Below are 27,911 nucleotides of genomic sequence, written 5' to 3' on the forward strand. Positions count from 1 at the left end.
CTCTCGCTCATTGCCATCCTTTTGTTGTTGTTATGTGCCGTCGAGTCGCTTGCGACTCATAGCGACCCTATGTTCAACAGCCCTAAACTGTCCTGTGCCAGTCACACTGCCTCCGACACTCCCATCCCGATTACCCCAATCACTGAATCAATCCACCTCCCAGAGGGCCTTCCTCTCCTGCGCTGTCCCTCCACCTTCCCAGGCATGATGTCCCTCTCCAAGGACTGGTCCCCTCCTTACAACATGTCCAAAGTATGTCAGATGACAGCTAAAATTATAGTAAATCCTTTCTGTTGTAAGCACAGACCTCCTTTCTTTCTCAGGCCGAAATGCAACCTGCCATTAGAATGAAATAGCTGTGCTATTATTTCGTATCACTCAATTAACTCACTATCCAGCCATCAGAAGATATCAGACACCTGGGCTCCCTGTAATTAATTGCAGGGGATGACTGTCCAGACCACGGGGAGGTGGGTTGTACATGTCTGACAGCAAGCCTATGGAGAGAAGTTCCAGTTACTCTGGAAACCAGACGTCATAAAACATGTGTTTCCATTCTAGCTTGTTGGTTGAATGAGGACTCTAACATCCTCTTCCGTTTCCTCTCTCCTTAGATTTACAGCTGCTGCCGAACACTGACCCACTTGTAGCGCCAGGGAAGCTCCACCACCAGTATGTCCAAGTACAAGCTTGTTATGTTAAGACACGGGGAGGGAGCCTGGAATAAGGAGAACCGCTTTTGCAGCTGGGTGGACCAGAAACTGAACAGTGAAGGACTGGAGGAAGCTCGGAACTGTGGGAAGCAACTCAAGGAGCTGAACTTTGAGTTTGACCTTGTGTTCACATCCATCCTCAATCGATCCATCCACACAGCCTGGCTGATCCTGGAGGAGCTGGGGCAGGAGTGGGTTCCCGTGGAAAGCTCCTGGCGTCTGAACGAGCGTCACTATGGAGCCCTGATCGGTCTCAATCGAGAGAAGATGGCTCTGAATCACGGGGAGGAGCAGGTGAGGATCTGGAGAAGAAGCTACAACGTGACCCCGCCGCCCATCGATGAGTCCCACCCTTACTACCACGAGATCTACAGTGACCGGAGATACAAGGTGTGCGACGTGCCTCTCGATCAGCTGCCGCGGGCTGAGAGCTTAAAGGATGTTCTGGAAAGACTCCTTCCCTATTGGAACGAAAGGATTGCTCCAGAAGTGCTGAGCGGCAAGACCATTCTGATATCAGCGCATGGAAATTCCAGTAGGGCGCTCCTGAAGCATCTGGAAGGTAATGTCTTCACGCGCTTCTTCTTAGTGAACGTACTTATTGGTGTCCAGTCAGAACTGACTCGTAGCTGACCCTCCAGTGGGTTTTCAGGGCTCACGTAAGTCAGAGATGAGGAGGATGGCACAGGAGAGGCAGCGTTGAGCTCTGTTGTTCATGGCGTCATGAGTCATACTCAGCTCTTAACAACAAATCTCAGGGGAAAAGATGGCCTGTCTTTCTCCTATGGAGCTGCCGGTGGGTTCAGGCTGCCACAGAGGCACCACTTGGGATGAGCAGAGCAGGTCCTCATGGACTACAACACCGGAGCTCCTGCTTCCCAGTTATGTGCCATCGAGTCAGAACCAACTCATAGCTGACTCTCCAGTGGGTTGTCAAAGGCTATAAGTTGCATAGGACCAGATTTCCCATCTTTCTCCCAAGGAGAAGCTGGTAGATTTGAACCGTATGCCTTTGGGATGGCAGTGTAGTTCCTTCTCACTAGGTTGCTAAGTGGCCTTAATCTAGAGAGGACATAGTATCAGAACTAACAGTGTGCCACTGACTTTCCATCGCCATTTGCCATTGTCATGTCATTGTAGAAAACAAGTCCAGTGCCTTTTACATCCCGTGGTATCCGAAACAGTCAGTATATAGCTTAGTGAGTGTCAGCATCTCCGGGAAGGCTTCTTGAAATGCAGACTTTTGGACCTCACGGTTTCTGAATCAGTTGGTCTGAGACGTAGCTGAATTTCTGACAAGATCTCAGAGCTGCCAGTTTTGCTGCTCTGGACTCCCCTCTCTGAGAACCTCTGATCTCCAGAGGATTAGCTCTGGGACTTCTGTCCAAAGTAGGACTTCAAACCAGTTCTCCCTGCTTTAGTCATGGCCAGTGAAGTGAAACCAGGACAGACCCAGAGTTGTAAAATGTGGATGTACCAGAATGAGAGAAATTGTAGGCTAGTGCTTTGCTAGAAACTTTACCTTCGTCTCAGAAAGCAAGGACAGCATGTGGTGGTACTTCGACCAAATCTCCTGATCAGTAGGGTGAGAACATCCGGGCTCTGCTCGGTGGAGGTGGCCAGCTGCCCCCTCTAAAAGTGTGTTATTTTCCACAGGTATGGTAATTACCTGGTCTCCTGAATCAGACCTCTGGAAGGGCTTGCTGTGTCCCTTGGCACATTCAGGGCTTTGACTGGACACTTTTTCCACTCCAGGACACACAGTTGACATATTTGGGCCCATTCCAGTACCACTGCGTCCAGCCTAACTGAATGTAGAAGCAGCTTGAAAACAAATGTAAGGTGCAAAGAAATAATCTGTAAAAGTGGTGCTCAAATAGTTTTATTTGTTGGAGTCAGGTAAATGATTTGGGGTTTGCTCAGTTTCTTCCAAGCTTAAAACAATAATTTTGTTTTCAGACTAAGGTTTCCTGAGTGATTTATTTACTTGTTCAAGTCCTGTCTGTCCAGACCGGAAGCAGGTTTGGGACAAAGTAACCTAACCGAGCAGCGCCCTCGGGTGGGTCCTGACTCATGGTGACCCTGGAGGCCAGATGAGAAATGTCCCTTGTGGTGTCCAAGGCTGTAAATCTTGATGAATACTCTCTCATCTTTGTTCTGAAGAGCAGGTGGTGACTTTGAACTGCTGAACTTTTGGGTAAAAGGACCACTAGGGCTTCTTCTAGAACAAACTGAAAGAAGGGAAACAAAACAACAAAACAAAGCCATTTCTCTCAATTCTAATATTTTGGAAGTAATTTGTATCTTAATGATTGCCATTCTATTTGAACTCTGATCTTTTTTCTCCCCCAGCAATTATTTTTTTTAAATGAATTTTAATGAAAGTTTACAGAGACTTAGGGTTTCCAATCATTCATTGTTGCACTTTTCTCCCTGCCCACCCTCTTCCCCCACAATTCACTCTTCGCCTAGAAAAGTGAAAGAAAACCTCTCATTGAACTCTCCGATCTTGAAGTCAGTATTCCAAAAGGCCCTGCATTCTTACCTTCTTCCTAAGCAATCGGCTGCCTTAACTGTTGAGGACTCACACTCAGGTCTGAACGCTCAAGTTCTCTCTCCTGCTGTCCCTTCACCATGTAATCCTGGAGCCTTTTGCTTTGGGAGTGGACTGCTGGGGTGTGTGTGTGTGTGTGTGTGTGTGTGTGTGTGTTGTCTCTTACTATCATCAGCCCTTAGCGTCCAGGTGTTCAGGTACAGGTGGCAGAAGACAGGGCAAGACCCAGAACTGTTGTTAGAAGGTCTCTGTGAGTCAGTCATCCTGACAGCACCTAACGACAGTCCCCCTTTCCACCTGCTTTACTCTTCGCTGGAAGGCTGGGAAAACGATGAAAATGTTGGCCTTGAATGTAAAAGAAGGGGAGTCAGGTTGGTGGCAGCAAAATGACGTGACCTTAATGGGAGTTTAAGATAATTGCTTTCATGTGTGTGTGTCCTTTTCGATTAACACGGTCAATAGCCAGGGTGTTCCTTGAAGACCTGACATCCCTTGGTTGTTCAGAATCTAAATTCTACAGATTTTTTTGGCAATTGAAAACTTTAGATAGACATAATGCTTCATTTGTACGTATATCGTGTATGTGCATGCTTTATTTACTGAACTATATAAAGCCTGCTGTCTGTTGTTCAGAATAGTCACCTCTGATGAGTTACCAGCTCAAGTCCAGAGTTGGAATATTTCAGGCAGCTAGTAGTGTATCCTAACCACGAGTTTATGTCCAAAATGAAACTTGGTCTTTCCTGAAGAAAATTCCGTCTTCTCAGAATCTTACTGTCTTCCTCCTTATACTAGGAAATTCCCCCCTTTGAAAAAAATAAAACGGCTTGTCCTGTTTGGAGTAATTCATTCTTAGCCTTAGGTTTTAATCTTTTTAAAACTGGCCTGCAGCCCCAGTGACAGTTTGTTCTAGATTCTCCCTTCTGCCTTCCCTGCTGGCTTGACAACCTCTTCACCTATTAAGGAATCACAGGCAGCCCAAAGACTCGGACTAGTGAGCGCTTTATCTCTTTGCTTCTGTGTTCTTTGAGAGGGGCAGGAGGAGAGGCAAGGGTGGTAAATAAGGTGGTCACCGTGGTGGGGACAATGGAGAATTACCTGTGGTAGGTTTACATTAGACAGAGAATAGCAACTATTCTGTATTTGAGGGAGGTTTGAAAATCAACCGTCTATTTACAATAATTTGATAAAATGGTATTTACAATAATTTGATAAAATGGTATAGCATGTCGGAACATGTCTTCGAGTTCCTCGAGGGCCAAACACGTGGTCACCATGAGATTCAGAAGGTCTCTCTCAGGCGCATACAGAAGGGAAATGGACACTGCTGTCCACACTGAAATAGGCACCTAGCTCCTCATAGTTTTAGTCCCTGTGATAGTGAAAAGTGGAAGCAGCTGAGATGCCCATCAACTGGTAAAATGAAAGGTAGATGAGCTGATGGCCTGGGGGTAAGAAGCTGCGCTGCAATCCCAAAGGCCAAAGGCTCATGGGCGGTTTACTGCCCCTGTAAACGGCTGGAGGGGCAGCTGTGGGCTGGTGTTGACTCACGGCAACAACAATCTTTGAGGTGGATATTTGACCATAGAAAGGAATGAAGTACTAACACATGCTTCAGTGTGGGTGAACTTTGAAATCGGTCTGTTAAGTCAAAGGAAACAGTCACAAAGGACCACATGTCCTATGATTCCGTGTACATGAACCACCAATAATAGACAAATTTGTGTAATCGGTAATGCAAAGAAATGGTTTGCCTAGGACCCACAGGGGTGGAAAATTGAGGAGAGATAGTAAGGGGTGGGGATTTTTTTCTGGGTTAGTGGAAATGTTTGTTTTTTTAAAAATTACTATTAATTTTAATGAACGTTTACAGAGACTTTGGATTTCCGTTCATTCATTGTTGCACTTTGCTCCCTGCCCACCCCTCCCCACCCTAGTTTGCTCTTCTCTTTGAAAAGTAAAAGAAAAATCTTTCATTGTTATACAATCCCTCCCCCCAAGTCCACTCCACTATGGACTCCTGGACTTGTTTTGGACTCCTGTCATGACAATAATTCCTAATCACATGTCCCCTTTAAGTTCTCTCCCTCATCTGTTTCAATGTAGTATATATAATTTATCCCATCTTTCTTAGTCTCCTCCCAACCCTGATGTCAGTCCCATTTTACAACAGTGATACTATGAAGTATTTGTCTTTTAGTGACCGAGAGAGATATTTCACTCAGCATAATGTCCTCCAGGGTCATCCATTTTATATAATATTTCATTAATTCCTTGTTTTTCAATGCAGTGTAGTATTCCATTGTGTGAATATACCAGAGCTTCTCTATCCATTAGTTTGTTGACAGGCACTTAGATTGTTTCCAACTCTTTGCTATTGTGAACAGAGCCGCAATAAACATGGGTGTCCATATATCTGCTTGGGTGATGGTTATGGTTTCTTTGGGGTATAGTCCCAGTAGTGAAATTGCTGGGTCAAATGGTATCTCTATTTGCAACTTTTGGCGAAAGTGCCATACTGCCTTCCATTAATAGTTACACCATTTTATACTCCCACCAACAGTGAATAAGGGTTCCAGTTTCTCCACAACCTCACCAGCATTTATTGCTTGCTATTCTGTTAAATTTTGCTATTCTGACTGGGGTGAGATGATATCTCATAGTTGTTTTGATTTGCATCTCTCTTAGAGCTAGAGATTTTGAACATTTCTTCATGTGCTTGCTCGCCATCTGAATGTCATCTTTGGTGTGTCTGTTCATATCCTGTGTCCATTTTTCAGTTGGATTGTTCACCTTTATCTTTTTGTGGTGCTAGGTATTTTATAAATTCTAGATATAAGTCCCTTAGCTGACATGTCATTACCAAATATTTTTTCCCAGTCTGTGGCTTTCCCTTGTTGAAGATTTTGGATGCGCATGGGGATTTGATTCTTAGAAGGTCCCATTCATCTATTTTATCCTCTTCTGGTTGTAGATTTTTCAGGATGCTTGGAAGACTGTTCATGTTGTGAATTAGGACTTCTAGGGTTCTTCCAAGCTTTTTTCTAATGAAGTTTATAGTCCTTGGTTTTAGTTCTAGGTCCATGATCCACTTTGAGTTGGTTGGTTGTTGTGTGGTTGGGTTTTTCGTGTGATTTTTTTTTTTTTTTTTTGTATGGAGTGAGATATGGATCTTGCTTGAGTTTTCTACAGATAAGTTTTCCAATTTTGCCAGCACTATTTGTTTAAAAGGCTGTCATTTCCCCACTTAACTGATTTTATCTCCTTGTCAAAAATCTGTTGACCATAGGTAGATGGGCTGATGTCTGGGTTGTCAGTTCTGTTCCATTGATCTGTGTGTGTGTCCTTGTACCAGTACCACGCTGTCTTGACTGCTACAGCAGTAGTAAGATGCTTCCTACCTTGTTCTAGAAATGTTTTAAAATTGACTGTGGTGATGGATGCTTAAGTCTATGAATATCTTAAAACTCATTAACTTGTGAAAGTAAGTCACAGGTAAAGGCCATTAAGTCAACAACTGGCCTGCCCTTCATGTGATGCACTGCTGATCCAGAGGTTGTGTATTTCCTGACTTTTGAATCTACCAGTGGCTCCGCAGGAGAAAAGTGTGCAATTTCCCTACCCCCGTTAAGATTCGTGGTCCTGGAAACCCATGTCACTACCAACTCATAGGCATAGTTATTTAACTAGACACATACAGATATACATATATATCTGTATACACACATATCTACCTATCTGTATCTTTAATATATTTCTACCAAATTATGTCTAGGTATTTTTCCAACTTTTTTTTTTATTTTTATTTTTCTAAGTGAAACTTTAGAAATTGTTAGTTTTCATTCAGTCATGCATATTTTGTTTTATAACAGTAATTACAACTGAGGGGAAGACCCTCTATGAGGTGGATTGAGTCAGTGACTGGGATAATTGGGATGGGTGTGCCGGAGACAGTGAGATTGGCACAGGACAGAGCATGATTTAGGGCTGTTGTACATAGGGGTCGCTGTGAGTCGCAAGCGACTCGACGCGGCACATAACAACAATGTACTTAATTACAGCATCTTATCAAACTAATTCTTAATTCATTTATCATGATAAACAACCTGACAGTGTTTTGCTTTTTGGAATGATTGATTTGAAACAGTGGCGCACAAGCAGGAAGAGGTAAATGGTACCCGTCGGAAGCCTGCGGACATGGAAAAGCGGAGTAGGATGAGGTGTCTTTGAGAGGTGTATAGAGACAGGGATGGAAGTGGTGGGATTGGCTTGGTGACCAGGAAAGATGGCAGCCAATCATGGGAAGTTACTGGCAGAACAGCCAAAATGTGCCCTTAGGAACAAGTCCCGGGCCCCCACCGCGAGCAGGGAAGGATTGAGACAGGAAGACGGGACGGGAGGAGGGTTTGTGATGTTTCTGACCCGTCCTGCCAGGTCTGCCTTTGTGCCCTTTTGGCCTCTACTACCCCCTGGTGGCGTTACGGTTAAGATTCATTTGACATTGTGGTGATCACTCTGACTTCCAAATCTAACATGGAAGAGATGATTTCATGTGCATGGAATTGACTGGACTGTGTTTCAGGATCGTTTTTAAAATGACTGTTCGTCTCCTGTGTCAGGGGTCTTTTAATTTTCAACCTTCGCTAATAAAGCTTCTGTTACAGTGTATATTGAAACATAAGAGCCTGATATTTTTATGTTGCTATGAGTTGTATTCGACTTGATGACGCTTAACCAAGTAAGATTTTAACTGAGACTAAGTGAGACAGTTGTTATATTTGGAGGAACATTCTTCTATTTTGTACATCACTCTTCATGACTTTGCTGTAATGAGGTCTTCTGGGTTTGTTCTGCTACTGAATCTTGTGCCTTTGGGGTGTCAAATGCCATAATGTTTTCCCAGTGTGAACAGTGTTTGGTGGAGCTCCCGGTTGTAAAACATGTTTGGAAGCAGAAGTGACATCCACTTCCTAAACCACATGCCTATGAACTTGGAGAAATTATGATAGTTATAGATAAGCATTAGGTCTTTTGTTCATCGTCACTATGAGTTGTACTCGACGGCAATCAACAAAAACATCTTTTGTCACAGCTGTTAAGAGGTAAGCACCAGTGACCTTCCCAAGAGAAAGCGCACATACTCTTTTCTTTCCTGTCTTTTCCATTAGTTTAGTGAGTTTTCCGCTCCCTTTGAAGAACCATTACAAATTAATTTACTCACCAGAAACCCCAGTTTTGACACTGCTGTCTTGCATGCCATGTTTCAAGAGTTTGAGTTGCTGTGGGACTTGACAACCCCAAAGCTTTTGGGGAAGAAGAGTAATAACATCAATGACTGCCCTCTTCAAGCATCTTAAAAACTATTTTGTTATTCTTAGTGTTTGAAAATTTTAAGCTTGACATAAGAATGACCTAGATAAAGAACTAGTTAGGATACTGGCCTACCCTGACTCTACAAGTGCTTGGTCTGTTTCTGCCGAGACTTAACGTAGATCCACAGTGAGGCACATGGTTCTTAAGACGTTACCTTGTTTCTCAAATGTTTGGTATTGTGACACAACCCTGTGAGCACTGGTGGGAAAGAAGACAAGCTCAGAGAGCTCTCAGACGCCTGGGCCGAGGTCATGATCATGAACATGCTAGAGTCACGAATCCCAGCCAAACCAGCGCCCTGAACCTTCTCATACGATATCAGCCTGCACTTCTCTGTTTCCAGCTTCTCTGAAAGGTATTCCTTCCCCTCATCTAGTTTCTGTTTGGAATACCATTTCATAAGAAGCTGGATCGAGAGCTCTGGTGGCCTAGTGGCAAGAAGCTGCACTGCAATCCCAGAGGTGAATGGTTTGAAACCACCAGATGCTCTGCTGAAGAAGGGACAATCTCCTGTATCAGTCAGATCCAATTTGACAGTTGTTCTTATGTGCCATCGAGTCGCTTGCGACTCATAGCAACCCTATGTACAAGAGCTTTAAACACTGTTCTATCCTGTGCCAACCTCGCTGTCTCAAACACACTCATTTCCACCACTCCACTCACAGAATCGATCCATCTCATCAAGAGTCTTCCTCTCCTGTGCCATCCCTCCACTCTCCCAAACATGATGTCCCTCTCCAAGTACCAGTCCCTCCTTGCAACATGCCCAAAGTATGTCAGATGAAGCTTCAGAATCCTTGACTCCAAGAAGCATTCTGGCTTCACCCTCTCCAGGACAAACTTATTTGTTCTCCTAGCAGTCCGTGGTATATTGAACACTCTTCTCCAGCACCACAGCTCAAAGGCATCAGTTCTCTTTCTATCATCCCTATTCACTGTCCAACTCTCCAATGCATAGCACATAATTGCAAATACTATAGCTTGGATCAGGCACACCATAGTCTCCAGCCTGACGTTGTTTCTCTTCAGTACTCTTGAGAGGTCCCTCACAGCTGACTTTCCCAATGCGATTTGTCTCCTGATTTCCTGACTGCTGTTACCAAGAGTGTTCACTGTGGAGCCAAGTAAACTAAAACTGTTAACAATCTCAATCTCTTCACAATCCATGCTGATGCTGCCAATTGGCCCAGTGGTGAGAATCTTTGTTTTCTTGATGTTGAGCTTCAATTCATATTGAAGCACTTCAGGTCCTCCTCAGTTTCAGCAAGTAGGGTTGTGTCATCCGCATAACGCAGGTTGTTGATGATTCTTCCACCAATCCTGAGGCCACATTCCTCCTTGTGCAGCCCAGCATCTCGGATGATCTGTTCTGCCTACAGATTGAAAAGGTGTGGAGACAGAATACATCCCTGACGGACTCCTTTCTTGATTTTGAACCATCCGGTGTCTCTCTGCTCTGTTCTGACGACTGCCTCTTGGTCAAAGTATAGTTTTCGCATTAGCACAATCAAATGTGCTGGGATTCCCATTCTTCTCAGAGTCAGCCATAGCTTGTTGTGATCCACACAGACAAAAGCTTTTGCATAGTCAATGAAGCACAGATAGACATACTTCTGGTATTCTCTGCTTTCTGTCAAGGTCCATCTAACATTAGCTATAATAACCCTAGTACCACGACCTCTTCTAAATCCAGCCTGCACATCTGGCTGTTCTCTGTTGACGTATTGTTCCAAATGTTTTTGGATAATTTTCAGGAGAATCTTGAGTGCATGTGATATCAATGATACTGTTTGATAATTTCCACACTCTGTTGGGTCACCTTTCTTTGGGAATGGAAACAAATATCGATCTCTTCCAGTCAGTTGGCCAGCTGGCTGTCCTCCAGATTTCCTGGCACAACTTAGTGAGCACATCCAGGGCATTGTCTGTTGAAATAATTGGTATGCTGTCAGCTCCTGGAGCCTTGTTTTTTTCCAATTCTTTCATAGCAACTTGAACTTCCTCCTCTTTCACCATAGGCTCTTGCTCATATGTTATTTCATGAAATTCCTCTGTGTCAGCCATTTCCTTCTGATACAGTGATTCTGTGTACTCCTTCCATCTTCTTTCGATACTTACACACACACACACACACACACACACAAAAAGCTGGGTCAAGAGCATCCGTGGCAGGTAACCCATGAAAAGGGAATCTGATGAGAATCAATGAATCTAACATGACTGCTGTCCAGGTAGCCCTGTTTCCAAGCACCTACCTTGTGCCAGACACAGTTCCAGGCATTTTGCCCATTTTGTTTCTCATAGGAAACTGGAGCAAGGCCTTGAACTCACAGGAAAGCTGTGGCTTAACACTGTTTAGTGTAGCTGAGTCATGCTTTTTTATTTCATTTCATCAGTCATTGATCCTTAAGCTGCTTTTGCTTAAAGAAACTGATTTAATAAGAAGGAACAAACCACTGGCCTACCCTCACATTGCAGATGAGATTGATCACAGATGACTCTTCATTGCGTCATTCCCGAGTAAAAAGAGCCAGGCTCAAAAACCTGTGTTTGCAGAATCTGTTCAGAAAAAGGAAAAGTCAGGACAGAAAACAGATGGGCGGGGGGTGGAGACTGCGCAGGGCCTGTGAGGAGTGGTCGGGGAGGTTAGAACGGCTCTGCTGGGCTTGTGCCCATTCTGCCCATTGGAACTTACAGGATTGTATACCAAATAGTGAATTTACTGTGTGTAAATCAAACCTCAACTGCAAGGGTGTTCTTTAACCGTGAAATCCCATAACCCTTACTGGGTCCTTGTTTCTGTTCTAAATGAGCTGATTCAGTTGATTGTCATGGAGCTGAGTTGACAAAGGCCAAGACACACACACCTGCCTGCTCCTTTGAAAGCTGGACCACTGGACCGGCCGGTGTTTGCTGGGCTTTCTCAAGGCTTCTAGAGCTTCTGACTTTATTTAGCACCTCGGCCACGGTCAGTAGAGCTGCTTATCAAAGGCCTTTACACCAGCAAGCAGATACGGACAGCTGCAGCAAGACTGTGTAGGGGAAGAGAGGCTTGCTAATGCGATGTGAGGTGTGAGTTCCTCTCCGAGAAGATGGGAGCTCTGGTGGAGCCTGGCTGCTTACCCCAGGGTTGGAGGTTGGACCTCACCAGCCACCCCACGCAACGATGTAGCACTCTGATTCCACAAAGAGTTATAGCCTTGACAAAGGACACACACTGACAAAGGAGATTAATCAGAACTGGCTTTGACAAGCACTGTGGCAATTGGACAGTTAAAACAGACTTTCAAGGGGGGGGAAAAAGAACGAACTGGGGAGGAGGGTTAGAGAAAATAGTGCAACAATGAATGAATGAAAACACCAAATCTCTGTAAATGTAATGAAAGAGTTACAGCCTTGGGAGCCCACGGGGCAGTTCTGCTCTGTACTCCAGGGGCCACTGGGAGTCAGAATGGGCAACACGGGGCTTTGGTTTTTGATAAAACTCCTCCAGCCAGAACTTTTTTTTTAAAAAAAAAAAAATTATTTATTTATTTATTCTTTTTATGTGTGTACTGTCAAATTGGATCTGACTGGTACAGGAGACGATTGTTCCTCCTTCAGCAGAGCACCTGGTGGATTTGAACCGCGCACCTCTGGGATTGCAGTGCATTTTCCTGCCACTAGGCCACCAGAGCTCACCCAGAACTCTTATCTACTCAATTTGCCACCAAATTCTATAACCTCAGCAGGACTTCTGATGGGGTTCCTCTGCCCGGCCTCCTAGAGTCAGCACAGTCCAGCCCCACAGTGAGCGTCGGCTGTGGGGGCTTGGAGGCTGGACAGCACTCGGCTGTGACGTTGCGTGCGTGGGGCCCACAGTTCTGCTTAGAGAGTGCTGCTCGGCTGGGGGCGGCCTGTCCACTTACTTATTGATGTCATCTCTCTGCTCTCAAATTATATATAATTCCCGAAGTCACTTGGCTTTTAATTTGATAGTAGTTCTTAACGTTCAGAAGAAAGAAGACTTAAAACTAAACCAGAATATCACTGCCATCGGGTTGATTTCAGCTGATGTTGACCTTTACTGCTCTTGTGTACCCTCGAGTCAGAAGTGACTCTTAGCTGACCTCCAGCAGGTTTTCATATCGACCTGTAGGGCGGAGTAGAACTACCCCAAACCAGGTTTCCACGGTTCTGTGGAAAGAGCCCTAGAAGTGCAGTATGTAATGCACTGGGCTGTTAAGGGAAAGGTTAGCAGTTCGAATCCACGAGTTGGCTCTGCCCTGGAAGGTTGGCTGCCTCTCCCTGTAAACATTCTCCTTCTCAGGAACCAGCAGGGCCAGAGCCAACTCAGTGGCAGCGGCTTTGCTTTCTGGATTAATCTTGACAGAAGCAAACTGCCCCCTCTGTGTCTCCATGGAGTAGCCACTGGATTCAAACTGCCTACCTCTTGGTTTGCAGCTGGGGTCTCTAACCACTGTGCTTCTAGGACTCCTAAGACTTAAAGCCCAAACCCACTGCCGTGGAGTCAATTCCACCTCCCACTGATCCTGTACGACAGACTAGAAAGAGCGGCCCCGTAGTGTTTCCGAGGCTGGACATTTTTTTTTAATTATTTTTTAATGGTTTGCTTACGAAGTTTGTATACATTGTGTTTCATGTGATCAGTCCCATAGACTGTGTTTTATAATCACCATTGACTGGAAGCAGGAGCGGCATCCACTTCCTAAATAACACGCCTCTGGAAACTCTGTGAACTTTGATAAATGTCGATAGTTGGAGAAAGGCTTCAAGCCTTTTGTTCACAGGGTTGCTATGAGTCGTGCTTGACTTGAATGCAATCAGAACATCACCCTGTCTTTTCAGGCCCTCAGTCCCTCTGCCCACCAGAGTCTGCGACTCCATGACATCCTCCCTGCCCCTCTCTTCTTCTCCCTTTGGACTGTTTCTTCTATTTTTACAATAATGTTTTTGTTCAGTGTTTGTCCTGAGGAGACCGCGGTAGTTCACTCAGCTGATTGCTCTCTCACTGAGGCTCTTGTCTTTTGGGGGCCGACGGCAACCTGCTCTCCTGTGGGGTTGGTTAGTGTGTTTGAACTGCTGACCTTTTGCCAAATAAACTGGTGCTTAATCGTGGTGCCACTGAACAGGTGTGTGAAAATAGGGACTAAAAGATTCATTTTGGAAGGAACGCTTTCCTGGTGTTGAGAAGCAGTGACCTCTGCTGTCCCAGCCAGCCTGGGTTCAAGCCAGCCCGCTCCGATGCCTCTGATGTGCGTCTCACACAGCAGCACCTTGAACAACAAAACACCGGCCGAGAGGCCACCAACTCCAGACAGGAGTGTGTGCTGCCTCTGCGCTTGGCACGGTGCCCCCTCTGCGGTTGGCACGGTCACTTCCTGTTTGTTTTCTGCCGGCCCACACTGAAGGCGAAGCCAGGTACTGCGACGCAGCGTTCCGCCGGAGCCTGCCAGAGGAAGTGGATTGTTTAGTCTGGGTTCAAGCTCAGGGCCAGGCCTCCACGTCTGGAGTAAGAGCAGCACGCCAGGGACTCAGGAAGGACACAAGGGCCTGAGGAAGTGTGTGCACTCGTGTGAATAACAGGGCCAAGAAGTGGGGAGCTGAAATTAGGCAGAGCAGAGAGGCCAGCTGGAGGCCCTCGGAGGCTGTGGGGACGAGGGCCACCTTTGACATTTTAGTGTGGTATTTTCAGAAGCGGTCAATTCAGGCCTCTCTTACGTGAGGCAGACATTTGCTTTGCAGTATGGTAAACCTTCCTTCGTTTAAAGTAGAACTGAGTTTTTAAGATTTCTTTTTTTAACTGGGAGGTTAAAAATTTTGGCTGCAGCTTCAGGTTGTATCTGGAAGAGGCCAGAGGAAAGTATATCGCCTATATAACAGATTGCATTGTAAAACCAGTCTTTTTCCCATCTTATGAATAAATCTACTACAATTAATGTAATAGAAATTTTTTAAAAAGTAGTACTGATTAATATCTAGGTTTTTTTAAAAAATGCATTCTATATTTTAACTGTAGCAAATGTAGAACCACTTTTCTCTCTGCCTTGTTCTAAATTAGAAATGTTTATTCCATCACTGTTAGACCATTCAAATAATTTCCAGTTGTTGCTCTAAGGAGCTCTGGTGACATAGTGCATAACAGGTCAAGCTGCTGAATGAAAGGTCAGCGGTTCAAATCCACCAGTGGTCCTTGGGCGAAGGGTGAGTAGTCTCCTCTCACGCGATTTACAGCCTCAGAAACCCAAGGGAGGATCTACTGCGTTGGTTCTGACTCAGTGATGGTGAATGTGTTTGACTAAGAGATTGGAGGTTGAAATCCTCTCGGGGATGCCGTGGAGGAAGGGCCTGGTGATTGAATTCCGTGAGATTCCCGCCACTGAGAACCCCGTGGAGTACAGTTCTGCTCTGCGCGAGCTCACTGTGAAGTCAAGTCGACAGGGCAGCGGTGGTGACGGGTCCCGTGGAGAAGTGACAGGATAGCGGTGGTGACGGGTCCTGTGGAGAGGTGACCAGACAGCCCTGGGGACAGGTCCCATGGAGGGGTGACCGGACAGCGATCGGGATGAGTCCCATGGAGATGTGACAGGACAGTGGGGGACATGGAGAGGTGAAGGGACAGTGGTTGGTGCAAGTTCACCTACAAATGTGGAACGCTGGGGAGCTTTTTGTCCCAAGTGGGTGGCCACAGAGCGGACTTGCTAGATGAATTAGGTAGGGATCTCTGGCCCAGAATTTGCCAGCATTTGGGCGTGCCAACATTGTAAAATACTGTAGGGCCCTCAGGCTGTTTTAATTGTTTTTGATGAAACATTCTTCTAGGTTGTGTAACCCTGGTGTGGCCACTTACAGCAGTAATTCACCATTGTTGTGAAGCTGAACACTGTGACACTGACATGTCAAATGCGATAATGGTGACCCATGGTGGACAGTGTTTGGTGGCGCTCCCTGATTAAAACAAGTTTGGAAGCAGGAGTGGCATCCACTTCCTTAATAGCTTGCCTCCAGAAACCCTGTGAACCTGGAGAGAGGATGAAAATCATGCAAGTGTCGAGGACTCTCCTTCATAGGGTCGCTATGAGTCGCCTAGACGGCACTTAACAACAACAACTGTTTGATTAAAAGAAAACGGTCTATTAATGAGTTGAGTCACTTCAGCCTCCTAGCCTAACAGCACTGACCAGAACTACCACTCAGGGTCCCCAGGCCTGTGACCCTCCATGGGAGCTGACCACCACGTCCTTCTCCCGGGAACAGCTGGTGGGCTGGTTAACAACACTTACCACTGGGCCACCAGGGCTCCCTCCGGACAACAGTTTTGGGAGACTTATCCAGCCTCTCTTTAATGATGTCTAACTTGAAAGTTCCCGTTTATTGAAACTGATTGCGTGTAACTCTCAGATGTCGAGACATGAAGATGGAGTCACTGGAGACAATGTTAGTTGCCAGGCACGAGCACCACTGTTTGCCTTTGAGAATATTCTGATTATCAGGCAGGAGATGTGGTGTCTGGCCGCACGTCTTAACTTCCGTATGGTGTTCCAGTGAGTGGGTTTGCAGTAAGAGAATACATAATAGGACACTGACGAGGTTGTGTTTAATCCAGTACAGATGCGTATTCTAGCTTGCCGAGTTCTGCTGGCTTAACTCATTTTCAAATGAGATTATACTTTAGGCCAAAAGTGAGTAATGAGTAATCGATTCACTGTGGTTCCGTAATGTGTGATTCTCAAATTTCTGTCTCTTCAGTCTTATTGACTGATTATTAACCACTTGGGGTATGTAAGCAATTGGTCTGCTGTGTGAACGGCTTGAGTCTTCATTAAAGCAGAATGGCCAAGTTCACCACTTACTGCTAACGTTTCTGTTGTATTTGAACTCTCCTTCCACGCTCGGTGAAATATTAAAGTTCTGGTGGCCTTTGCTCAGGTGCCTCTCTGCTCGGGTCCCGTGCGAAGGAGATTGTTAACTAAGCGTTTTAGTTAACTAAGAGTTTGAGAGTGGGAGTGCTCGACCAGGTTAGGCCTGAGACCAGGTGTCTCAGGTCAGAGGTAAATGTGCCCCAGCCCCTGACCAAAGACTTGGGGTGGGGGTGGTGGTGTCATAGACTGTAACCCCTGACCTGGTCGGCTCTCATCCTGGCATCAGACAGACCTGCTTGTGCCCTGTTAGCAGCCCTGGAAACACAGGGACGCGGGACCTTCAGTCTAGTTGGGGTCAACCTTCAACGGGGACAAAAGCCTTCTCATCTTCTTCCTGAAGCTGTGGTACAAAGCCAAGAACAGTCAAGATGTCCTGGGCACCAGCCCTGGGATTGAGGGGGTAAAGGAGTCAACCCCAGTATTTATTACCTTTGTAGGCCTGTGTTTTGAGAAGATTTTAACCTTCTTGTTCTTCATTCTGTTCTAGTTTTCAAATAGTTTGAATTTTTTCTTTGAAGTACACAGCTCCGTGACTTTTAATGTGTTCCCAGAATTGTGCATCCATCACCATGCCATCAATTTGAGAACAAATTTATCATCTCACAAAAGGGACCCCAGGCCTTGCCCCTCAGTCATCACCCCTGAGCCTCCCATCCCCAACTCCTGACACTCCGCTCTTGATAACCACTGGTCCGCTTTCTGTCTCTATCCTTTGCTCATTTTAAAATTTGGTGGTTTATCTTTTTGTATGAGTTATAAGAGGTTATGTGGATTTGTTGTTTGTTGTTTTTAAAAGTATTTACTGGGGGGAGTGAAGGAAATGGGAAAGATCAAGTGAAAACCAATATATATTGAATGAACTTTGTAAATGAAGCAGTGTTTTTAAAAAAGTATATTATAGAAACAAGTTTCTTTTCCCCCAGTTTTCCTGATGTATTTTCTTTTTTATGTTTTTCTTTTATTATTAATGTTAATTTTAATGAAAATTTACAGATATTTTGGATTTCCATTCATTCATTGTTGCACTTTTTTCCCTGCCCACCCCTCCCCTCCAGTTCATTCTTCTCTTTGAAAAGTAAAAGAAAAAAATCATTGTTACACAGTCCCTCCCCACAAGTCCACTCCACTATGCAGCCTTCGTTTTTCTTATGAGACGTATTTACCTATGAGGACATTTCTTCTAAATGCAATCGTTAAAATATGTGGACATTTGGGACTGACTTCATGCCCCATAATACCATAGTCCATGCATGCTACTGCCTGCATCCGTCCCTCATTCCTTTTTATTACCCTATAGCTGCGCCACAGTTAATGCATCAGCTGGTGGACATTTGCGTCTCTCAAAGTTTGGGCTGTTAGTGCAGCTGCTGTGAAGGTCTGTGTGCAGGACGTTTTGGTGGACCTGTGCTCTCGTCACTCTTTGCTGGGACCTTTGGCGAATCTTTTTAGCCTTTTGAGCATTTGCCAGTCTGCTTTCCAAAGAGTCTCTAGCATTTTAGAGTAATGGGTAGGGATTCCAGCTTCTCCTCATCCTTGACCTTCACTCTGACTTTCCAACGAGCCCACAGGAGCCCTTCCAGTGTGGGCGTGAAGCTGTATCTCCTTGTGGTTTGATTCGCATTTCCCTGATGGCTTAATGATACTGAACATCTTTTCATTTGCCTTTTGCCTGTTTGCATGTTTTGTTTGGAGAACTGTCTTTTCAGATCCTTTGCTCATTTGAAAATTTGGTTATTTGTGTTTTTGTTAGGAGTTGTAAGGTTTGTTAAAAAAAATATATATATATATATATTTTCTAGGTACCTGTTTCTTATCAGATTATGTTCAAAACTTTTTATACTTCTCTTTGGCTTGTCTCTTTACTCTTTGTAGTGTTCTTTGAAAACACATTTTTAATAGCTTAGTCTCAATTATGTTCAGTTTCTGTCACTTTATTTTGTTGTCATCCCTGTGTTTCCTGTTACATCTGTCTGTCTGTCCTGCCTTCTGAGTGATTCTTCTGGGAACATGCTGTCCTCATGCTCTCCTGTGGTTGGTCGGTCTGAGAAGTGTGCACCTTCCTGGTTTTAATGTCACCTCACAGTTCTGTCTGTCGTTTGGCTGGAAGTTGAGCTACAGAGATGAGTTCACGTCCGGGCTTGGAGGGTAATATCAGGGTTCCAGCAGTCTCTGTCAGACCAGCCTGGACTTTTTAAAATTATTTTCTTTTTCTCCTCTTCTGTTTATGACCATCTGTTAACGATCCTTTGAAAACGGTCAGTGGTAATAGCCGGGCACCATTTCTCTAGTTCTTCTGGGCTCAGAATCTTGAGAGCTGAGGCTTATAGTGCCTCTGTCAGTACTATCTGGACTCATTGTTTCCTGCCTCTTCAATTTTTTGCTTCTTTCTCTTTGCTTCAGACTGGGAGAGATCTTTAGACCACTGCTCGCAAGCTTTCAGGACCCCAGTTGCTACTACTGTCAAAGTAGATGGTAGACATTGCCTTTGTGCAGTATGCCATGTTGTTGACCTTGATTATGGGAAGCCAAACTTTATATTATATGAAAATCCTTGTTCAGGAATTGAAGGAATTGCAGAGTTATAAGTTAGGATTTCTCTTGTGGCAGATCCCAGAAAATGAGCTGTTTGTTCCCTGCAGACAGGAGACAGCTAGGGCCCCCCTACAGAGTGTTACTTCCTGGGAAATACTTCCTGAGCTAGAGCATTGGGCTGACAATAGAGAAAAATAGAGCCTTCATTTACAAGGAATTCCTTTTGTTATTTGCTTCCCCAGATTATCAATAAATACACAGAGAAACATGACTTGGGGTCTTCAGTCGAGAACTGCTGGCCCCCTGTTTTATGCTCTCTGCTCTATCTCATTCCTGGCTGTTTGTCTCATTATTAATAATTATAAAATTATTCCATTCTTTGGGACCCTCGGTCTGCAACACTTGATTGATGTCCCCTGAGCGTATGGTCCTGTGTCCCCAGACTCGGTGAATTACTTCCTCAAGGTGAGTTGTTGTGGCTCCGAAGCTTTCTAACTTTGCCTCCTCCTGTATGCTCTCCTGTTTTCATAGACATATTTGCAGCACATATAAAGACATACATAGAATATCCTCTGCCAAATGTATGTTCTTAGTGTAGGCTTGATCCCTTCCCACACCTGCTCAACTTGCATGTCTATCTGTATCCACTTGCAGGTGGTGGTGGTGATTACTGCTGCTGCAGGACTGTGTACTTCCCTCTGTTGCTCTTAACTCTTGTGCCTCTTTACTTTTGTTCCTCTTATACTTCGTGACTCCTGCACCCCTCTTTCTTTGTTACTGCTGTAACCCTTTCTTTGTGACTCCTGCACCCCTCTTTCTCTGACTCCTGTACCCCTCTTTGTGACTCCTGTACCCTTGTTACTCCTGCACCCCTCTTTCTTTGTGACTCCTGCACCCCTCTTTGTAACTCCTGCAATCTTCTTTCTTTGTTTCTCCTGCAATCTTCTTTCTTTGCTACTCCTGCACCCCTTTTTTTGGTTACTGCTGCACCTCTCTTGCCCTTAGCCCAGTGCCTCTTTTGTCTTCATTATTTTGTGACTTGTACCCTTTGTGTGTTGTCTCTTTCTTCACCCAGTTTAACATAGATCTAACCTCTGGTTAGTGGTTGAACATTTCTTTCCCTCCCATATGTGGTGGTAGTGGTTGCTGATTGTTGTCGAGTCGACTCGACTCATAGCGACCCTATGAACAGAACACCTGAAGCCTTTCTATAACTATCATAATTTCTCAAAATTCATAGTTTCCAGAGGCATGTTGTTTCAGAAGTGGATACCACTCCTGCTTCCAAACCCACCTATGGTAACCTTCCAGAAAAGTTCATTTTCTGTGTGTTAACCTTTTCTTGACTCTCTATAGCAGTAGTTTCAGAGTATGCTGTGTACACAGAGTTGAATGCTAGACAATGCAAAATTAACTCCCAAAGCAAAAGTATTGTATGAGACCATGTGATTTTAAGGTCAGCTTGCCAATTTTTGTAACTTCTGAGATTTCAGCTCTGTAGATAAACTTGGGGAACACTACCATCTACCGGTGTCTTCCTTCCCTTGAAAGAAAGGTGTTTTTCCATTTTATTTAAAGTAGGGTGTTTTCCCATTTATTAAGGTCTTTCTTTTCTTCTAGCTCATGTTTAATATTATCAGAAGACAAGTTTTGCACTTAATTTGCTTAACTTTATTACTTAGTATTCTTGGTGCTATTTTAAATGAAATTATTTTTATAATTCCATTTCCATCTGCTTATTGCATCTGAGATATAGAATTAATTTTTGTGTATTGATTTTATTATTCACTGCAGCTTCATTGGACTTACTTACTCTAATGGCTTTCTGGTGTATTTCTGAGGATTATCTCGATCCAGGACTGTCTTACTGGTTTATTGCTGCTGTAACAGAAATGACTCCAGTGAATGGCTTTAACAGGCATGTATTCCTTCACAATTTAGGAGGAGGCTCGGAGTTTGAAGTCAGGGAGCTCAGTGATGGGAAGGCTTTGTCTGTCTCTGAGGGAGGGTTTTTGACCCTGCCAGCGTCCGTGGGCCTGGCATTGCTTGGTGGTCTCCTTGTGTCCTGGCATCAGTCCTGCCCGGAACCTGTGAGGCTGTCATCACAGGGACCTCGGTTCTCAACTGGTTCTTGTTCCTTGGTGGCACTGAGGTCCCTCCTTCTCTCTGCTCAAATCTCTCCCCTTTTATCTCTTGTAAGACAAAAGGAGATGCAGGCCACACCCCCTGAGGGCTCCCCTTCATCACATAAGGTGTTCCATTCCCCCAATCCCATTACAGCTGATGGGCTGATTATGTCAGTCAAGGGGATGATTGTTTCATTGCATAACTGCTGTATTACATCAGTACATAAATGCCAAACCACTGGAGTCCCAAGAACCACTATGATGCAGATGTCAAGGGAGAGAGGTGGGGGCACAAGGCATCCCTGACAGAGGTCATGTCAACTGTCAGTAGAAGGGGTTTTACTTCTCCCTTTCCAGTCCTTATGCCTTTATTTCATCTTCTTGTCTCCTTTCCTGAGTTCGTACCTCATGTAGTGTAGAATAAAGGTGTTAGAGAGGCCATCCTTGCCAAGGTCCTAACTTTAAGGGCGCTGTCTAGTTCTTTTTAAACGGTGCCCTGAGTCCTGGGCCCTTTGTGACCATGAGTTAGGGGTCGGGGTTCTGTGAAGGCACACAGCACTAAGTGGTGAGTCTCAGATGCTGATAGATAGGAGCTCATAGGTTCTGCCTCTCTTGGCAAACTGGAACCCAAACATGGTTATTTTTGCTAAATCATTGCTTTCTAGCATTGATTTCTGCAGTGAAATTTAGACTTACTGGAGAAAACTGTAAAATTCATCTTTCTTACCCTTCAGTGAACAAGTATGTCTGTAAACTCTAAAGATGCAAAATCTGAAAGAAAAAAAAAGATGTAAAATCTGGGACATATTCCTGAGAAGTCCTAATGCTAGGACTAGCCTAGGGACACCATGTGAGGAAGAATGAAAACAAGAAAATAAGGGAAGGCTCCTGGGGTTCAGTAATTCCTGTGGAAAACCGGTAATGTGGATGTGGACATGCGGAGGATAGTTTCCATCCCAAGTCCTTGGACAGGAGGTGAGCGTGTCTTATGCCCCTGAGGGGCTTCGACTCCTGTGTGGACACAGCAGAGGAACGCGGGAGCTGGAAGAGATTTTTGATCTTCACTTTATAAGTGATGCAATATAGTTCAGCTGAGGTCGAGTCATGTTCAAGTCGTAAGTGTCCTTCCCACAGTGCTGCTCATAGAGCCTTGCTTATTGGCTGGTTGGTGAGGTGGACCTGGGACCTCAGGAGTACGCTCCAGATTTGGGGGTCACGTGGCTCCGCTCCACATGCAGCTGGCCCTCCTTCCTTCTGTCTCCAAGGGAAGGCTGTGGGTCCAGCAGCAGCCTGCTGACAGGCTGGCGTGGGGAGCCTGAGGCTCTCAGAATCCAGGGCACCCGTTCATTCGCAGCTCAGCAGCGGCTGTCTGTCTGAGCCTGTCTGTCTTGCTGACTTGAGTTCAAGGCAGTAACACTTGTGAATGAGATCACAGGGATAGAGAGTGGGGATGTGGCAGGGGCTGAGTGGCTCGCCTAGAACCGAAAGGTACGACTGTAACAATAGGGAGTGTTTTCTGCCTGGAAGGGAGAAATGACGTACTCGTCTGCTGCATGCTGTTCCCCCGGATGCTCCCGAGCCCACACCCTGAGAGTGCTGGGTTGGAGAGCTTGTGTTTCTTTTTTATAACAAGGTGTTGGGAATGAAGGTCCAGTGAGGGGCCCTGTCCACAGTTAGGGGCTGTGGCAGACGATGGGCCGTGGACCTAAGGGAGACACACACATCCGAGATAGGCCTCCTGCTTGTTGCACGGTCCTGTGGGGATGGTGACTTTGTAATCCAATGCTCTTTGTCACTTTTCTGGGCCTACACAGGAAATTCCAGTGAAGAACCACAGAGACATTAGGGGTCCAGTGCTGTGACCTGTGGCTCCTGGCTGGAGCTGATGGTGTGACCAGTGACTAATTAAAATGACAAAGTTCATTGATAACTAACCAGTGCTAATTTATTCTGTCACCACCACCACCACCCCATCCCCAAGTCAAGATGAACTCTTGGACTCTTCAGAACCCATTGAACCGCTTGACTTGAGTCCATCCGTCCACGTCTGGCAGAAGCGTGTGGCTAGAATTCAGAGGCCCGTGTGGTAAAGGCGTGTTTTTATAGTGGGCGGTGCCTTGAGTGACCTGTGTGTTTACTCAGTTCTGTGTCTTTCCACCCACTTCGTCCCTGCTTGTGAACCCAGAGGTGCATGAGCGCAGTCCCAGTATGAAATGCGTGGGGGCGTCTGGGTTCAGTCCAGGCCGTGCGTGAACTTGTCAGAACTCTGCCTTCACAGGGCTCCATGGTGATTTAATGAGTTACACACAGCACACCTAGAAGAATACGGTGGCGGGCTGGAGGCACTCAGCTCTTTGTTGTTGATCGGAGTCAGTAATAAGAAATAATTAGCATAACTATCGTAACTGTCGAGTCGATTCCTACTCATAGACCCGCTGTCAGCTTTCCTAGTCTTTGTGAGAGGAGACGGCACTTTTTTTTTTTCTCTTACACAGCAACTGGTGGATTTGAACTACTGACCTTTCAGTTAGCAGCCCAATAGGCTACACGCAACACAGTCACCGTTTCTTTAATCAGGGTCGTGGTGGTGGTGGTGGTGGTGGTGGTGGTGGTAGTGGTAGTAGTAGTATTGCTGCACAGGCACTGTGTTGACTAAAGCACCAACTCTCATGGTCAAAGATAAATTACGGTGGTTCTTTCCTAGAATTTCCTGTTTAGGCTCAGAAAAGTGACCAAGGAACTTTAGATTACCAAGTGCACCGGTTGATTTGTTAATCACACACCTTTGCTCCCTCTCCTGGTGGTTGGGGTGGCCATCAGGTGGACGGGGTCAGTTTACAAGGTCCCTTTTCTTTCCTGGGCCCCTCTAGCTGTTGCATCTGCATTGTCCCAGGATCACTCTTGTTTGGCTGCAGTTAGCCTGGGGCGCTCTGATGGCATAGTCTGAAGAGAATTGACCTGCTTATCCAGGGTCCTTACCTCTCTGGTGGTTCGAACTCACCAGCAGCTGTTAGGGAGAAAAATGGACAATCTCTTTTTTTTTTTTTTTAAATAAAATTTTATCTTAATTGTGAATTTAACAAATATTTACAGAGAAGTTAGATTTTCATTCATTCATTCTTCACATTTTACCCCCTCAGAAGCCCACTGGGGTCAGCTGTGAGTCAGTTCCCACTCGGTGGCAGTGAATTTGAGTTTTGAATGTTGGAAAACTGAACACAATCCTAATCAGATGAGGCAGATTCAGAGAACAGGGAAAGTCCTAGTGTTAATCACCAGCCTGGGGGCTTCATGAAAAAAAAAGAAAAGAAAAGAAAAAAAAAAAACAAACGAAAAACCCCCCAGAAAACCAGGAACAACTCTTTGGGGTTTGCATTTAGGTATTTCAAGGTGAAATGATACCTGTGGGAAATGAGTAACATGAATGTGGGCGTGTTGTTGTTAGGTGCCATCAAGTTGAGTAATTTCATGGACAAGAAACAGCCAGCTTGCCTGCAAAGATAACTGCCCTCAGGTGTAGAACTTGGTGCTGTGACTCTGTCCAGGATTTTAAAATCTCTAGGACGTTCTTGGCTCCCAGGAACTCAAGCTGGAATCCCTCACTGCTCCTTGCTCTGTTCAGATACCAAGGAAGGGTGAGACTAAGTGAATGACCAAGTTCAGCAGCCACACTGAGCTGCCCCTGGGCATTGTCATTAACACCTGTCCCTTCCTCTCCTGACCCCAGGTATCTCGGATGAAGACATCATCAACATCACTCTCCCCACTGGAGTCCCCATCCTCCTGGAACTGGATGAAAACCTGCATGCCGTTGGGCCCCACCAGTTCCTGGGCAACCAGGAGGCCATCCAGGCGGCCATTAAGAAGGTGGAAGATCAAGGAAAAGTGAAACGAGCGGCCAAATAATAGTCTTTCCCAGGAGTGGCCGTGGCCTGGGTGCGGGCGCGTGGCGTCCGGTGTGTAACGGGTGCTCATACCTCTCCCTGGAGCTCTCCCTCTGGTCTCCCTCTCCCTGGAGCTCTCCCTCTCACTGGTGTTTTCCAGAGCTTGACTGTGCACAGAGTTTAACGTGGGTAGCTCGTCCTCGTCTAGATTGTAGTGTTAGAATGCTCGAGTGCAGAAGTCCTAAGACTGCAGAGTTCGTCCGTCTGTAAGCCCTGTTTGAGTTCGTTTCCAACCTCAGCCTTGAGCTGGGGTCACTGGGGCTTGATCAGAGCCATCCATTTCTGAGATGGGGGAGTAGGACGTGGAGGTGAAGTTCAAGGTGGTCCTCATTCAGCACATCACCATGTGAGTTACCGCTGGCAGGCTCTTCCAAGCCCACGGCTGTGGCAGTGAACAAAACACAAACATTCTTACACCGAGCATTGCTGTCCACTAAGTTGTCTTAGCAGCTGATTTCACCTTTCTCTTTTCTAAGACTTTCGGGGATGAGGGTAAGGGATGCTAGACCATTCAGTAGACGGAAGTATTTATTGCTAGTCTTTTCCTCTAGGGAAGGAGATGCTTTGATAGGGGAGACCAGAGGCTCACTGAGTGAGACTCCAGGGGTGTCCTCTAAGCAGACAGTGACACCAGCAGAAAGGTCTTGAGCTTGTCTCTAGTTCAGGGATATCCCTGATGTGACATCTGCTAAATCCTGTTTGGCCACTAGGATTGGCAGAACAAACCTGCTTGTGCACTCATTTATTTTATTTTGGTTTTCTTTTTTTGCGCTTTAATATTTGGACCCTTAAAGTTGGTTTAGAAATAAATGTGATTGAAAATGATCCCCCACTCCGTGTTTTGATTTTCTTTGTAAGTGAAGTCTCTTCTTCATCTGAGCTCCTGTCTCCCCTGAATGTGTGAGAGTCCCAGCTTATTTCCGCACACGGACAGGGTTGGCGGGCCAGTGGTAAGGAAGTGTGCTAATGACCAAAAGGTGCACGGTTCAAGCCCAGAGCTGATCCGTGGGAGAGTGGGCAGTCTCTTCCTGTGCCGTTTACTGCCTCTGAACACCCGCTGGAGGGTCAGCTGTGAGGTGATGGTGACCTGGTAGTACCGGCTAAAGGACAGCTAGTAAGGGATGAATTGGGCTCGGTCACTGCTGGCCACATCGGTGACACAAAGGCCACGGAGGCCAGGCACCTTTTAGCCAGTTACTTGAGGAGCTCTGGTGGCCTGGTGGTAAGAAGCTACGCCACAGTTCCAGTGGGAAGCTATTCAAATCCACCACCTGCTCTGTGAGAAGAGCCCTGAGGTGCGAGTGGATAGTGCAGCCGCCAGATCTTACACGTCTAAACCTCTGGGAAGGCTGCACCCAGACCTTTGCCAGCTTCATCTCTGGGATCTGTCTCCAGGTTCTCCAGCAGCTGTCAGGCCGCCTGCAGCCTGAGGTCTTGGAGTGGGCTGTGACTGCCCGGGACCTGCTTCTAAACGTCCACGTGTAGGGAAGTCCCTGGCAGTACCATCTGCTGCCACACACCCCTCCAGCCACTTGGAATCTTCCAGACATCCTTTTTGTTGACACTGATAGAATGTGATTGCACTGTTTGTTTTTGGTTTGGTTTCTTTTTCTTTGCAATCTAGACTGACCTAAATCTGAACAGAGCAGATAATGATGGAAACATGGTGTACAATTACTCTCAGCAGCCCCGGCCCTTCAGCCTCTAGCCCGCCCAGTGGACCTGCTTGTTTTGCCTCATTAATCCGGACCAGGAGTCCTGGCATCTTCAGCTTCCCCTGAAACTGGGCCAGAAAGCCTGGCTGTTTTTTCTGTTAAAGAGAAGCCAGCCTGCACAAGGAATGTGTTCCGTGGGGCGGGCGATGTTCGTCCTGGATACCTCCCCCTGCAAGCTGGCTTTGTCCTGGGGCCAGCTGGCCCTGCTCCACTGCCCAGGCTAAAGTGATTGTCCCATTGTGGGTCCAACGTGGCAAGATGACCCAGTGGCAAAGAGCAGCCTTGGCTGCTCTGGGAATTGTCCTTTTTAGAGTTTTAAATTTTTATTAACTGGCAGCTCATGACCTGTCTTTCTGAAAGTGGAAATTGTGCTTCAGAAAACGGAAGTTCTTGCCTTCCCTAATGCTCATTTAGGGAGCTCTGGTGGCAAGAAGCTGTGCCGCAATCCCAAAGGCACATGGTTCGAATCCACCAGCTACTCTATAGGAGAAAGAAGGGAACTCTCCTCCCATGCAGTTTACTGCCTCTGACAATCCAGGAGGGTCAGCTAGGGGTCGGTTTTGACTCAGTATTACACAACAGTCCGCATTTGACCACTGACTCAGCAGACCCCTTGGTTAGGACGTGCTGTTAGGTGCTGACAGGTCATTTCAAACTCCACAACCCTGTGTACAAGAGAACCCCTTCCTGGACCTGTGCCACCCCACAGCCGCTGCCATGGTGAGCCCCGCTGTGGCCACTGCCACGCCATCATGGTGATGGTCTTCCTCTTTTTGGCTGACCTTCACCAAACATGGCATCCTTCTCCAGGATTGGTGCCTCCTAGTGTTTGGTGGAGCTCCCGGATTAAAACAAGCTTGGAAGCAGGAGTGGCATCCACTTTCCAAGTGGCTTGCCTCCGGAAACCCTGTGAACAGTGTTCAGGCCTTTCGCTCATAGGGTTGCTGTGAGTCGTCTACAAATTGATGGCACTTAATAATGACAACAGAGAGGGAGGTACATTGGCCTAGGGGAGAGAAAGTTGTGCTACCA

General features: G+C 45.9%; 1 protein-coding gene across 1 annotated transcript; it reads left to right on the forward strand.

The window, feature by feature from the left end:
- Positions 1-662: 662 nt before the first annotated feature.
- On the forward strand, positions 663-25,126 carry BPGM (2,3-bisphosphoglycerate mutase). Its single transcript, XM_006887202.1, has 2 exons — positions 663-1,275; positions 24,948-25,126. The coding sequence occupies exons 1-2, from the start codon at positions 675-677 to the stop codon at positions 25,124-25,126; spliced, it is 780 nt and encodes a 259-aa protein (XP_006887264.1). The 5' UTR covers positions 663-674.
- The last annotated feature ends 2,785 nt before the right edge of the window (positions 25,127-27,911 follow it).

Source organism: Elephantulus edwardii, unplaced genomic scaffold (genome assembly GCF_000299155.1).
Source record: "Elephantulus edwardii isolate Elephantulus edwardi_28Jun2011 unplaced genomic scaffold, EleEdw1.0 scaffold00055, whole genome shotgun sequence".
NCBI classification, from domain to species: Eukaryota; Metazoa; Chordata; class Mammalia; order Macroscelidea; family Macroscelididae; genus Elephantulus; species Elephantulus edwardii.